Source organism: Syzygium oleosum, unplaced genomic scaffold (genome assembly GCF_021117445.2).
Source record: "Syzygium oleosum isolate NSW1041296 unplaced genomic scaffold, Sole_v2.1 Sole_v2.01, whole genome shotgun sequence".
Classification (NCBI taxonomy): Eukaryota; Viridiplantae; Streptophyta; class Magnoliopsida; order Myrtales; family Myrtaceae; genus Syzygium; species Syzygium oleosum.
In genome coordinates, this window is record NW_026607485.1 from 25,891,291 (window position 1) to 25,905,497 (window position 14,207).

The 14,207-nt window shown below is 40.7% G+C and overlaps 1 protein-coding gene across 2 annotated transcripts in view; it reads right to left on the reverse strand.

The window, feature by feature from the left end:
* Window positions 1–2,655: 2,655 nt before the first annotated feature.
* The window catches only part of LOC115676192 (pectinesterase-like), a 41,947-nt gene continuing 30,395 nt past the window's right edge, over window positions 2,656–14,207 (reverse strand). The window contains exons 1-3 of one of the 2 annotated variants that reach the window (XM_056315653.1): window positions 6,683–7,672; window positions 6,171–6,331; window positions 2,656–3,506 (exon numbers count right to left, since the gene is read on the reverse strand). In XM_056315653.1, coding sequence (XP_056171628.1) covers window positions 2,812–3,506; window positions 6,171–6,331; window positions 6,683–7,545 — 1,719 coding nt within the window. In that variant the 5' untranslated portion in view covers window positions 7,546–7,672 and the 3' untranslated portion in view covers window positions 2,656–2,811. Of the gene's footprint in view, window positions 3,507–6,170; window positions 6,332–6,682; window positions 7,673–14,207 lie in introns of those variants that run through there. The other variant, XM_056315658.1, reaches the window with a different exon arrangement.

Genomic DNA, 14,207 nt, shown 5'->3' on the forward strand with positions numbered 1-14,207 from the left:
ATAATTTATGTCTAAATATTTTTGTGGATGATGAAAATATTTAAGTGATACAAGCGATCATTTTTAGGAAAATATTTTTCAAATCATTCATTTTTCGCAAAATAGACGAACTCTTAATAAATAAAAAAATAATGATAGAAAGAAGTTAAATTTCTACGTGATTATTAAAGTATAGAAGTTGCATCCCTAGGTTTGTCGGTCGTAAGTGTCAACCTCCTTCTATCTTCTAATTAGGATCTCTCTCTCTCTCTCTCTCTCTCTCTCTCTCTCAAATGGTTATTAGATATATCATGAAGTGGATGGTTATATTTGATTCAATGAGTATAGTCTTTCCGCTTCCCACTTTAACCACTATTACATTTAGATACATACATTCTGCATCTTGTTAATTTACCTGAAGCAATATATGATGATCGTGTTCAAGAGTCTTGAAACTATACTTAATGAGATAATGTTCGATTTTCAAAGCAATGGTCATGCATATCACTGAAAAGCCTGTGCCTTGCTCCTTTTATTTTGTAGAAAATGAATGATCTGAAAAATATTTTTCAAAATATGATTACTCGTATCGCTTGAAATAATTAACCAAATAGACAGGAAATAAATGGAGCCTGAAAGTTAGTCATTTCTACGTTTAGAAATTGAACAAAGTTATATAAAGCGAACTCTTTTAGAAAAACCAATGAATAAATTAATGTAATTTAAATCTCCCAAGCATGAAATCAATGATTCATATAATACAATAAGCCAGACGAAAAGATTAATAATGCTTGTCGAAGCACAATGACATGACATTTATATGAACGAATTCAGGAACATGATTGATCTGTATCTCTCAGTCGCATGTACTTCATGCATCTTTATTTTGATTATGAATTCTTATATATTTATGACGTACATCTTGATGTGATGTATGAACTAAGAAGATGTTCAGGTGAATGAACATTCGCCCTATTCTTTGGTAAGCAAATTCGTGCATGCTAAGAGAAGGACGTGCTTCTCTGATCAACGTGTAACAGATATGAAGATCAAGCAATGAAAGACCTCTTCTTGTAAAGGCATTCATCTCTAACATTGAAAACCCTGTAATTTTCGAAAACTTAAAGTTTGTGGACATTCATCCCGACATCTTCATATATATATTTAAGCGATGAATATCATTCGTGTGAAGTCGAACGTCACTTCACATTGTACATGGTCTCGCTTCGAGTGATGTGATATATCTCCCTAATCACATAAGATGTTTCATGGATCTGAAATCTAGACTTTCATGTTATTGAAAAAAATATCCAATTTCAAAAAACCGAAATTTGCAGATTCTAATTAAAGTAGACATGGTTATATAGTACAACTCATTCTACACTACCGGATGACTAAGAACCAGATCATGACTTCCCCAAGATGTAACATGGAATAAATAAGGACATTCTAGTGACGAAAATGAGCTGCACGTCGATCAGAAGAATTATGGTATGCGATTTAAGTCCATGTTTACTTACGTCATGCGTTCTTGTCGATGAGAGTAAGTACGAGCACTCAGTTGTTAAACTCTGTCAACCATGTTTTCTCTGCTAGCTAGCTTTTCAGCTGTGAATGATATGTAATCGGTGTCTGCAAAGACCAAGCAACGTGAGATTGTTGCAGCCATTAGCCATAGCTGATATTTTTTGAAAGTACATTTCCATCGTTTAGTTGCTGAATATACTCGTTTGAGTTGCTTTCTCTAGATTTCTTGCGCTAGGCCATTGACTCAAACCCATCAAGTTGCATCGATTTGAGTCTTGTTAGTTAAATCAAATGGAGAAGCTTCAAACTTATCTCGTATACTGTAATTAACCTTCTGTTGTGTTTCGTAAGTTGTGTTATATATGAGCATCCCTGGAGTGAACATAGGGGAAAACAAATATTGTGATGCCTTAAAAACAAGGGACTGTTTTGGATTGCTTTGTTTCTTTGCCTTTTAAGTTCTAAATCTTTTTTCGGGTGCTTTTCTTCACTTGGGATAGTTTCAGGAAAAAAAAAAACCAACAAAGGATAGTCTAAGTAGGGATTGCGCAATGCCAATTTGTTTTTTTTGGCCAATACTTAGACTTAGTTGACAATAAAAAAAAGACTTAGACTTTGCAATTGAAAGACCAATTTCTAGTAAAATCCCACAGATCATCTTCCTATATGTTAGAGTTTGTGCCATGCAGGGGCAAGCTTTTATCTGTAGTATATTTAAATTAAATTTGGAGCTACCAATTCCCAAATTCTATATTCTTTACATTCTTTAAAATCAAATGCACCCGCTTTAAAAAGCTTTTACTGTCGATTATTTTCATCCAAGGACGAGACTACACATGTCTAGCCTAGGCCAAGGAAGCAATGGGCCACCTTACATGCAACTAACAAGCTGGATAATTAGCTCCTGTGCTCCATGCTCTTCCTAGTGCTACAAACGGCCTGATCGGACCCGGCTTAGACCGACCCAAAGGCCCGGCCTAAAAGCAATAGTTTGGCCTGAACCGAATTGGACTAGGCTGAACTCGGGTCGGTCTCTGCTAAGCCCAAAGTTGCTCTTGTTTCCTCTTCATCTTTTTCATGAAACTTTCAGTCCAAAAAACAGTTCAGACATACACACAAGTTACCACAAATATTTGGAAAACCACTCCATGCTCAGTGAATTTGATCTTTTATTGAATTTCAAATTGACACGGAACCTTTTCCGTGGGCACAGCATCTCTGCGAATTTCCTTATCTGCATACCTTTCGAGAGCAGATAATGAAAATAAATTGACACGTCGATGCGTCCAAGAATTACTATGGCTCTCAATTCAAACCGGGATAATAAGGAATGGTAGTACCATTGAGCCAGTCATTTCCTTGTATAAAGGGCGCGACCGTGAACTGAGTGGCCTCCGTGACATTGGTAATGACTCTATAACCAGGCCATGTCACTCTGGCACTCGTGTTTGAACCCAACCCTCGGTTCATGTATTCCCCGTAGTACAACGTGCTCAACGCGAATGTCCCATTCCACTCCAACCACCCGGCAGGGTCCACCAAGTCTTCGATGTTCGACAGCATATAGACCGTCCTAGAGTACTCCTTCCATGGGCGACCAAGGTACGTTTTGAATGAGGACTTCACAGCGATCAGGTCCGCCGCGGCCGCGACCTTGCAGTGAAGGATCGAGATCCCCGTGTTTTGGTTGGGGTCCTCCCTCCCCTGAGCCGTAAATATGTTCTGCTGGTTGTCATTCGGCTTGCGTGCATACAAGCTGCAATTCTGGAAGACCACGGCCGCGTTCCCGAAGATGAAGTCGATCGTGCCATAGATGTCGCACTCGCGATAGAACTGGCGAAGGGAGTGGACATAAAGTGTGTCTTGGTAGCCAATGAAGCTGCAACCGTAAAAGGCGGAGAGGTCGGAGCCGCTCCGAAAGGCCACGGCCTGGTGCTTGCTCGGACCGGCATAGTTCTCGAAGGATATGCCCTTCGCTATGAATCCACTCCCGACCGCGGCTGAGGAAACAAAAAGGAAAAAGAAAAAAAGTGGGTCAAAAGTTGAGAAGATGTTGAGATGACATGCATGATGTGCTAATTCCAGTTTCGTAATCTATACTCCCAAATGACATAGCAATATGCAACTGAAAGGCTTACTAGACGAGAAACCCTACATGTGACTTTTTTAGTTCAGATGATCCTTCTCGTGTCTTTCAAGGAACCTTTGATCAGCATCATCTTCCAAATGATGTCTATCTTAGGCCATGCACCTAATACTACTTAATGAGAATGGTCTGAAAAAACACAGTGGGCGTCACTCCAACAGCTGTATAATCTATCACAACACCAACTAAGCATCAAGTCAAGGGAAAAAGAAAACATTCTGCAATATGAAAATGAGTTTTCAATCAAGATCTCAGTCAGTAAATCTATTATCTCTTGATCAATGAAGGACCTTTTTGTTGTGTTTGCTCAGAACATGCATTTAGACTTTGATCCGCGAATTGAGGCTCAATGTCACGACCAATCCCACTTTATGTTTTTTCCATCAGTAGTAAGGTTCTCTCGTCGCCACAAGGGTTAGCGTTCATAAGCATTCGAAATATTATCTGAAGGACGTATACAAGAAGACACATGCGTAGCGACAATGTACGTGCAGACATCGATCTTTCTCAAACGCAACATTATTTTTCTCTTGGGTTTGCTCATGGCACACTGCAAGCTGCAACATGGGGACTTTCCATAGGACAAAATCACATGCAAATGCGGCCTCTCCGCATCTCAAACTTGAATTAGGCTAAAAAAAGCGCGCGATCTAATCAGAACATTGTCCCTGAATTTACTATCTTATTCAGTTCACAAGCTTTTGTCAAAGTCACGGCATTTTCCAGGAGAGTCGATGATGAATTGGTGGTGTTGTCGGGGACGCGCCCCAACCCATATCTTGTCTTATCTGTTTGAAACTGTGAAAAAAAGATTATTTATATCAACCATCGAGAACTGGACAGCACCCATGTGCACTTAAGATTCGATCAGCTTCGCTTGGACCAGTTACAGATGAGGACACTAATCATACGTGCAAAACACTGTTCCTTAACATCCTAGTTCTATTAAGGATCCATATGTATAATCCTGATTCTTCATTTCAGTCACGGATCCAAAAAGTTGATAACAATAGTATTAAGTATTACCAACTTAATTAATTGATCAATAATGAGAAGAAAACAAGATATGCATGAAAAAATAACATTAAACCGAAATTTGATAAAAATAAGACATGAAAAATGAAAATTTATATATCTTAACTTCTCATCTAACCCGATTTGTATTGATCAAGGAATAAATCAAGTTTTCAAATACTGGGTGAGACAAAATGAAAAAATAGCATCATTGAAAATACATTTCCAGTGCATACAATCTTTTGAATTTATTTTTACGAAATTCGTGTTTTCAAATACGCGTAAAGCTAAATAATATCTCAGTATCTCTAGACAGTACTCAAACTTAGTGGAGATTTAATATATCGTTCATGCCAATTATGAAAAATCCAAAATATCCGCATCACAAGAAGATTTTATTTCGAAGGTTTTAATAACTCAAAGATGGACGTTATCCACATGCAAGCTAAAAAAAAAAAGTCGTCAATTGTCCATGTTTGTGTAACCCATTAAGTTTCCTCCCAATCAGAGACGGACGAAAATGTGGCCCGACAAGTTATTTTCTCACCAATCGACATCGTTCTATCACGGTCTTGGACTCTCCTTGTCGAGTTCTTTCTTTCAAACAAGGAGAAATGGGTGCACCCTTGCCCAATGAGCACAACATAGGACATACTACACATGGTGCAACATGGAAGATAGAAGTCAATTTTGGTTCTTATGGGCCGCTACGCCGTGATTTCAAAAGATGATTTTCATATCTTTTGTTGGTATTGCTGCTTAGCTGCTTACCATTATGTGCTCCCAAAAAGAGCATATCATCCAGAATTCTTCAAATCTTCTTGCCCAACACCCCCCCTGACCCTACAAACGCGGGTAAACTCGGGTCCATGCCACCGACACTAACCAAACTTTTGACAATCATCACTTTGTGGTCATATTTTAATGTTGTTAAAAAAAGATACTGCTGCATTGTTTAAATGCCAAATCCAAACTCTTCCGTAACATCCTAACTACTAAATTCTTACCGAAGGTTAGTAATTTACTTCGCCTAGCATAGACAAAAACCGCACCGACGTCGTAAGTCGTGAGAGGATTTAAGGTGCTCATGTGATCATGAGCTGCTCTACAGGCCTACAAAACGAGGCAATAATATGACAAAGTCAAGCCTCGTGCCCACACCGGAACCAATAATCACGGCTGCACTTCTAATCTAAGATATATCTAAAATCCTTGTAACGCCGTGGTCCGACACATATCACTCTCAACTAATGTCAAGTCAAACATCACCAACCTAATTTCAGCAAAACTGATCTCGCGTCACACCAAATCTATACAAACATCCGGACGATCTCAACAACGTACTCGAGATTCATAGCTTCATGCAAGTGATTTTTCCGCGTGGGATATGAGAAGTGAAGTTAGCGAGGGCGAACCGAAGTGTAAATTCATCAGATGATTTCGAAAGAGAAATCTTGTATGCATGAACGGAGAGGTCGAAAAACGATTGGTGAGTTGAACTCACCAACGGTGGCAGATCGGAAGGTGGTCCAGCCGTCGACGACGCTACGGTTGCCCTTGATCCACGTCTTCCCGATGCCGTCCCCCAAGAACATTATCATCGGCTTCTTACTATCCACCTCCACATTCTCGAAGTAGGCCCCCGCCTTTATGTATATCACAAACCTGAAAATGTTTTCCAATCAAGGAGCACATCCCACAAAGGAACTTCAGTTAGTGGTGGATGCAATCATTTCATCAAAACCGAGTTGTGATTGATTAATTGATAACAGCTAATAGAGAATTCTAATATGGACGCAAAATATATATATTTATAAAGTTGGCATCCTAAATGATAGGTCAGGCAAAGTATATAGATAAGTAGGGCACATTCGATAACCTAAAGTAAGAATGCCAGATTAATTTACTTATGTTATTTTGTAGATCTTGGTACCTCCGACGGCTGTACGAAAGAATGAGAATTAAAAGTAATAATTGAGCTACTGCATTAACTCCATAGTGTCGGCAGACCCCCACCTGGTGGTGCTGGCATTTGGAGCGGCGGCCACCGCCGCACTGACGGTGGTGAAGTTTCCCGTCCCATCCTGCGCCACGGTCACATTGTACTTTATCGCGCTCACCGGAGCCTGCAACAACCTCCTATCCTTGGGCGACACCCACGAAGGAAACCCGTCCCTCATCCTGCCGTACTCCGGGAAGACCTCCGCAACCGGCGAGCCGGACGGCCTCCCCTTCACGCCGGGCAGCTTCTTGAGCATGACCAGAGAGTTGCTGACGTGGTGGGAGATGTTGACGAGGCTCCTCTCGATGGCGTGCCGGACGTTCTGCTTGCTGTACGCAAAGCCGTCGAGGCACGTATACTGGTTCGTCATGGCGCCGCTGAGGAGCGTCTGGAGGTCGTGGAAGTGCGCCGCCGGGGCGGTTGGGCCATTCTTGCAGGAGAGGTCGGAGATGGCCTTCCTGAACTCGCCGACGGTGTCGGCGAGGAGCTCGAGGCAGTCGTCGAGGGCGCGGCGCTCGAGGGGGCCGAGCTTGGCGGCGAGGCGCCACCGGAGGTCGGAGCAGCTGGAGGAGGCGGCCCGGGCCTGGGCGGCGGTGAGGTTGACGGTGGAGGAGATGATCTCCGGGACGGACTTGGAGGCGAGGTCGGGGAAGGAGGCGAGGGTGGAGACGCAGAGGTCCGGGTAGAGGGTGCCTTGGCAAGTGGAGTGAGCGACCTGGAGGTGGCGGCGCACGTGGGAATGCGGGGCGGCTTGTGGGGTTTTGATGGTGGTGGTGGTGGTGGTGAGGAGGTCGAGGGGGAGGAAGAGGAGGAGGAGGAGGAGGAGGAGGGAGGTGGGTAGCAGAGTTGGGAGGAGGTGTGTCCGGAGACTGTACATGGTTGAAAGAGTAAGTCTCAGTTTTCTGGTTCGAGTGTGAGAGACTGTTACTGGTTTGACAATGGCGACCAAAGAGGAACAACTTTATACATGGGGGCTCTCAAGTTGTCCGTAAGGAATTCACGGCATGGAGACGAATGGGGAGATCAGTGTTCAGCTGGTTAACTTAGCGTCGTGATTTGATACTTGTCATTCGGTGTAAAGAGAGTTCAGACAAGTGGTTGTATCCTCTAGATCTGGTGGTGATAAGGACAACCTCGGAGGGAAGACAGCTCGGATCGTCGCGCGTTCTAAGAAAAAAGGAAGATTTCTCTTCGTTTTAATGTCCACAAGCTTGCGGTGGGTAGGTCCGATTGATTATGGGGTCGGAGTTTAGTAAGTAATTCGTGGTACAGTAGCTGAGAGACTTCCATAATTGGAAGGCAACGACATTTAAAGACTATCTTCCGAAAACCCCACAAAAGTTATGAAACCCCTTTGCTGAGATTGAAATTTTTCAACAAAAGAGAATGACTTATCATAACGTGTTGATATCGGGTCCATTGTCGGTGTAAAAGTCTCTCTACGTATTCATCATTGGATATGCGATGTGTATTTACTGCTTTTTTGAAGATATTTGTTTAATAAAATACTCTCAAATTCAGTTACTACTTTTTGAAAATAATTTTGATAAAGAGCGGGAATATTGTACAAAAAATCTTGAATGACCAATTCAGTCATAAACTTTCCAAGTTGGTCAATTCAGTCGTAAGCAATTTGATGAATTTCCAATGTAGTTCATCCAACTAATATAGGCCAAAAATCGCTAAAATGGACACTGGTTGTTCTATGTAGCATGGTTGGCACAAATATAAACGATTTTTGCAATCTTTCAAAAATTTAAATTTTTTCTTTTCTTTTTTTTTTCCACCTATTGTTTATCTTTTTCCTCTGCCAATCACTGAGGATCAGCCACAGGCGGAGCAAGAACGAAAAAAATAGAAAAAAGAAGAAGAAAATATTCAGAAAATTTAAAAAAAAATTACAAAAATCATTGACATTAGTACCGGTCGTGCCATGTAGTACGGTCACCGCTGACTAGATTGCTACGTCCGCGATCTCCGACCTAAACTGGCTAGATGAACTACATTGAAAATTTTTTTTTGCTTAATCAAGTCCTCCAACTTTCTGATTTTGTATAATTAAGTCCTCTAACTTTCTCAAAAAGTTACGGAAAACCAACCGACCGATAATTTTTCTTACCGACAGTTTTTTTGGAAGCTTCAATAACTCTTTCAGAACACCAACAGAATGGAAGAAAAAATCGATTTTATTTTGGAAAGAACATTAGAGTCGATCCAACATGTCACTGACTCATTAAGCTTCGATGCTAATTATTCAGAGTTTCACTCCTAGAGATAATATTGTGTTTGAGAGACTTTTGGAGGGACTTGCGATCTATTCTACACTGTATATATTGTCCCGGAGCACAAGGACAATCAATGGTCATGGTGATACTCTGCAGAGGATAGCCATGAAGCACCAGGAACAACAGTTTCCCATGTCTTCTTCTTGGGAAGGCAAAAATCCAGCAACGGATCTTTTATGACTCTGCGTATGCGGAGCATATTAACAGGAAGAATAAACTTCCTTCTTGGGGGCAATGATCATCGCCGACTCCCTCAACCAACTTTCGTTGCGATTTGACTTTAACATTTTAGCCGTTGCTTTGCTCGTTTTTGTATCTGCATGTGTGGGAGCGGGCGAGCTTACTTGCCCAGATCGCGTTCCTCGATCAGATGTACTTGCAGCGAATGTATTGCTTATGTGATTCATGTGGAATCCGCATGATTAGCACACGTGATTCATCGGATCAAAGCGCCACGCCTAGAGACCGGAGTTGCATCAATATCAACATCAAAACCTCGAGACCGAGGGCATTACTTCTTAAAATAACAATCGTGTTCACAACGAGAAGAAATCTAACTACGACCGAATATAATAACAACCGACGGCATATCCAATCTACGAGATGCGAATGTAGAAGTTGCATGCTTGACTCGATATTATACTAATGGGTTAATACTATGAAAAATCCAAAAACTTGTATACTTATGATAAATTTGCCCTAAAATAATTTTTTGAAAATAAAAAATCCAAAACTGGTACATTTACGACAATTTTACCCTCCGTTAATTTTTATTAAATTTTACCGTCAAATTTTTGTGTTGGATGACTCGTGACAGTTGACGGGTGTACCATTTTGGGGATTTACCCTCAATTTGTCATAGGTGTACCGGTTTGTGATTTTTCGTAGTATTAATTTAATTTAACAAAAGGTAAACTTATCATAAATGTACTGATTTGAAGTTTTTGGTGATAAAAAATTTAGTTTGAGATAAATTTATTATAAATATATCAGTTTAGAATTTTTCTGATAAAAATTAATTTGGTATAAATTTAATACCAGTTTAGGATTTTTCGTACTATTAATTCTATACTAATTACAGGCGCATCTGTAATCTATTTGTGGTACCGTGAAACCAATCACGTAGGGTTGCCAACTTGCCATACCAGTCACTAGTAATTTTCTCAAAGGACACAATCCAATCACGCGACCGACAGGGACAGCGACCCTTTGACCCTTTTTTCGGCCCGTCGTCTTGCGTCTCCCGTCCCCGTGCTGCTTTTGGGCTATTGTGTGTTGACCGGTCTTTAATCGAATGCGACATTTGCTCTTTCGGCCTCGTTTGGTGTCCCGAATTCGTGATGGTCCCATGCAGCATTGTTGCTTCTCGATAGTTGCGCGTGGGGGAATCGAACCATGTCTCTGGACCGCGATGGAGGTCCAACCGTTGCGACTGGACCGTGTAAGAAAACGGACCACCTGGTCCTGGACATTGCCGATGTTCCAAGTTTTCACTTAGGATTGGTCGGGCGAGTAGATAATCTCCAATAGCTCAAGCCCGGACCTCAATTATATCACAGGTAGCGATGACAGCCCAATGAATGAGGCTATGGGCCTTCTTCCTGTAGTTTGATGGATCCATCGTTGTCAAGGGGTCCTTTTGACCGGCGTCGAAAAAGGCCCGGTATCGACGTTATGGAGGTCGAGCAAAGGCCGGTTCCCTCGAGATAGAGTGCTAGAGAAGTGTCGATGCATGAACAGGACATGTCGTGATTCAAAACACGATTGCCACATTGGTAAAAAAACCATTTCTCAAATTGTGAAGTGTTTGACGATAAAACATATTTATCCGCGTCATCTCCAACATTCAGAATGGCTCTTCTTAGAAACATTCCAAATTGAAATCTTTGATTGGATTTTCATGAAAATTCTAACTAAATCTTTGAATTGGCTGCCGTACAATAGGTTTAGAATTTTTTGGACAATTATCCCTTGTTATCCCAATCCAGTTCTCTCCTTGAGCCAAGAGCTTCAAACCCATATGTCATTATGTTCGGTCTTCCAATGGATTACTCGTCGCATTCAATCGATGTTCAATAACTTGTTGAGATACCCTTGTCAAAGAGCCTACACCTCCCCAACTTCGCTGGCTAGATGGTTATCCCCAAAGCCGTATAAGTCGAGTTTCGTGTTCCCACGACACTAACCCGCGCCTATACCATGTGAGGCGGTAAAAGCGAGGATAACAAAACTGCTATTCGCAACTCAAGTGAAACTCAGACACGAAGAAGGCGCACATGCAGGGAGTGCAATTTTGAGAAGTACTATCAATTTTATCAATTTTCAAAAGGTATCTGATTAAAAAAAAGAGTGATGTGAATATAAATAACGCAAAACTCCTAAAGATATACTAATTAAAAATAATGAGAAAGTTGTTCAAAAAAGTAACTAAATCTGCTTGATATTATCTAGATTATAGAATCTAATTAGTTAACTAATAAAGAGATGAGCCCCGCTTTGCCTCGCTCCTCCCTAGTGTTTCTTCCTTTCCCTCTCATTTTCACACAACTTTCTTCTTCAACCGCCATGGAGAGAAGGGTTTGAGCTAGATCTCTCATTCTCCTCCACTTTCGCTACAAAAAAACATGTTTATTGCGACGGATTTTGCAATCGCAAAAATCCGTCGCAAATCGTTTTTGCGACGAATTTAGCAACGGAAAAAATTCCGTCGCTGCTAGGTCGTCGCAAATTTTTGCGACGGAAAATTTCAATTTTCGTCGCAAATTTACGACGGAAAAAAATTCGTCGCAAATAATTCGTCGCAAAATTCGTCGCAAACTAGCCACGAACACTATCCGTCGCAAAGTTCGTTGCAAATATTTCGTCGCAAAATTCGTCGCAAAATTCGTGGCAAAATTCGTCACAAATTTCGTCGCAAATCCATCGCAAAATTCGTCGCAAATTAGCCACGAACTTTATTCGTCGCAAAATTCGTCGCGAAATCCGTAGCAAAATCCGTCACAAAATTCGTCGTAAAATTCGTCGCAAAATGTAGTGGACGGAAATTTGGCACGAACTTGATTCGTCGCTACTTATTCGTTGCAAATTAGCCACGAACTGTAATGGTCGCAAAATTCGTATATAAATATTCGTCGCAAATTTTACAGCATTTCGGCCATCAAATCTTGTCCATATCAATTGCTACGCATTAATGAACATCATATAATACATTGAAAACAATCAAAGGACACGAGAAAACCATAGATTCTGCCTCAGAAACAGAAACCGAACAAACCAGACACAATGCCATATAATTGAAAAATGTAACTGAAGGAAAGATGCTAATCCGCAAAAAATAATGATATATGCAAAGTTGCAAAGCCTGACACGATGATATTTGATATCAAATCTTATAATACATTCAAAACATTCATAGGAGGCGGGACAACCATAGATTCTTTTTAGAAAACGAAAAATCGACAAACTAGACACAAGATTGGGCAGCTGTGGTACTCGGCAAGACACCAAAAGCAGTCACTTTTGTCGACACCTGATGAAATGTAGATACATAAATAAAGATATTCAATCAGTCAAGAATATAAAAGAAGTGCTTATGCATGGATGTGGAACTAGGTATAGAAAAACAAGTAAGAGGGTTAACAAAAAAACGTTTCAGGACGAACATCAATGTTCTTACATATGAGTATGAGTCAACTTTGACATCCACTGTAGTTTTTTCACCCTTGTAAACCGTATTTCTGTCACATAGGAAAAATTAGATCGTTGAACCTGTCAGTAAGAAAGTTGTGCAGAAAAAGTAATTGTAGGGCAGGAACAGATTGGGTGAAACTGCACTTATGTCATATAAGATTGTGAAGCAAGCTTACCCCCGATTTTGGCAATTTTAACTAGAAATGACCGAGAAAATCATCAGCATCATCATCAATGTCGGCATCATTGTGCTCATCACCTATTGGATTGGCAGGGGGTACAGGAGGAACCTCACCGCGATTGATGTTGAGGTGTCGCATAACGATTTGCATTTGCTGTTTCAAGTCATTTATTTCTTCGTCCCTCTCTACAATTATATTTTTCAGTTGGTTCACTTCTTAGGTCAATTGCTCGTCATGTCGTGTCCTCCTTCGACCAGTCGTATTGGATGATGAAGTTCCAGCTTGATTCGGCATGAACATCCTTGACAAGGATCCCATCCCAAATATTTTTCCTTTTTTCACCCCACCCGTTGCCTCCACCCATAATGGCACACTGTCAACTGCTGGCTCAGACGCACTTGCAGAACCATCACTACCACTAGCATTGGCCACTAAAAGTTCATCATATTTTTCCTACATTAACAATATAGATGAAAATAAAATACTTCATATATATATCTACCATAAATATTAAAAGCATTGACGGTTTTCATTCTAGTTTCCATAAAGCCCAAAGTATAACCTTACATACCTTAATAGCTTTTGCTCGATCGCCAATCCACGTCTTATCTTTCTTTTGAAATGTGCGTTCAAATGTAACTGCAAATGTCGGTTCCGTCCCCAATTCTTGTGCCTACAAAATGTAAACATGAGTAATTGAATTATATTAACTTATAACTTATGTAACAGACTTACCAGTCGTTTGCGATACTCCCCAATGTTGATACAGCCTCCAGCATATGTGGCAGACCCTTCACTAGAACTGGAAGATCGATTCTTTTTATTCTGCTGACTGATTTGCTGACTCTTCTCAGTTTCCCAAATTCTGTTAATTTCCGTCCAATTGTCAGCTGTAATGAAAGCCGGCTTCACTTTCCTGCTCTTCGCTCTATTCATCACATTTCGTATGTGATCACTGACTTTCTTCTAAAAAATTCTTCTCACTTCATTCTCTTGCTGGTCATCCCACCTGAACTTCCGCTACAATCATTACAAGCAAAACTGAAAGTTATTATGATGGTCACATATCCATTATCATGCACCAGACAATTCGGCGATACACTTTGTTAAGTTCATATCGGGGAAAATATCTGGTCCCTTTAGTACCGAAAAGTAAAGAGCTGTTCTGATCCCTTTACATCATTATTGACTATCAATATACTACACCGAACTTAGTTGGTAAGAAAATAGAATATCTAAAACTTACCTTGAACTCATTCCACCACAAATCTTTCACCTCTTGTGGAACACTTCTGTAATTAACATACTCCCCCATCCAATAGTTTTTGACTATTTTATTCGGTTCCTCACAACGGACGTAGCATCCGTGAATCTGCAAACAT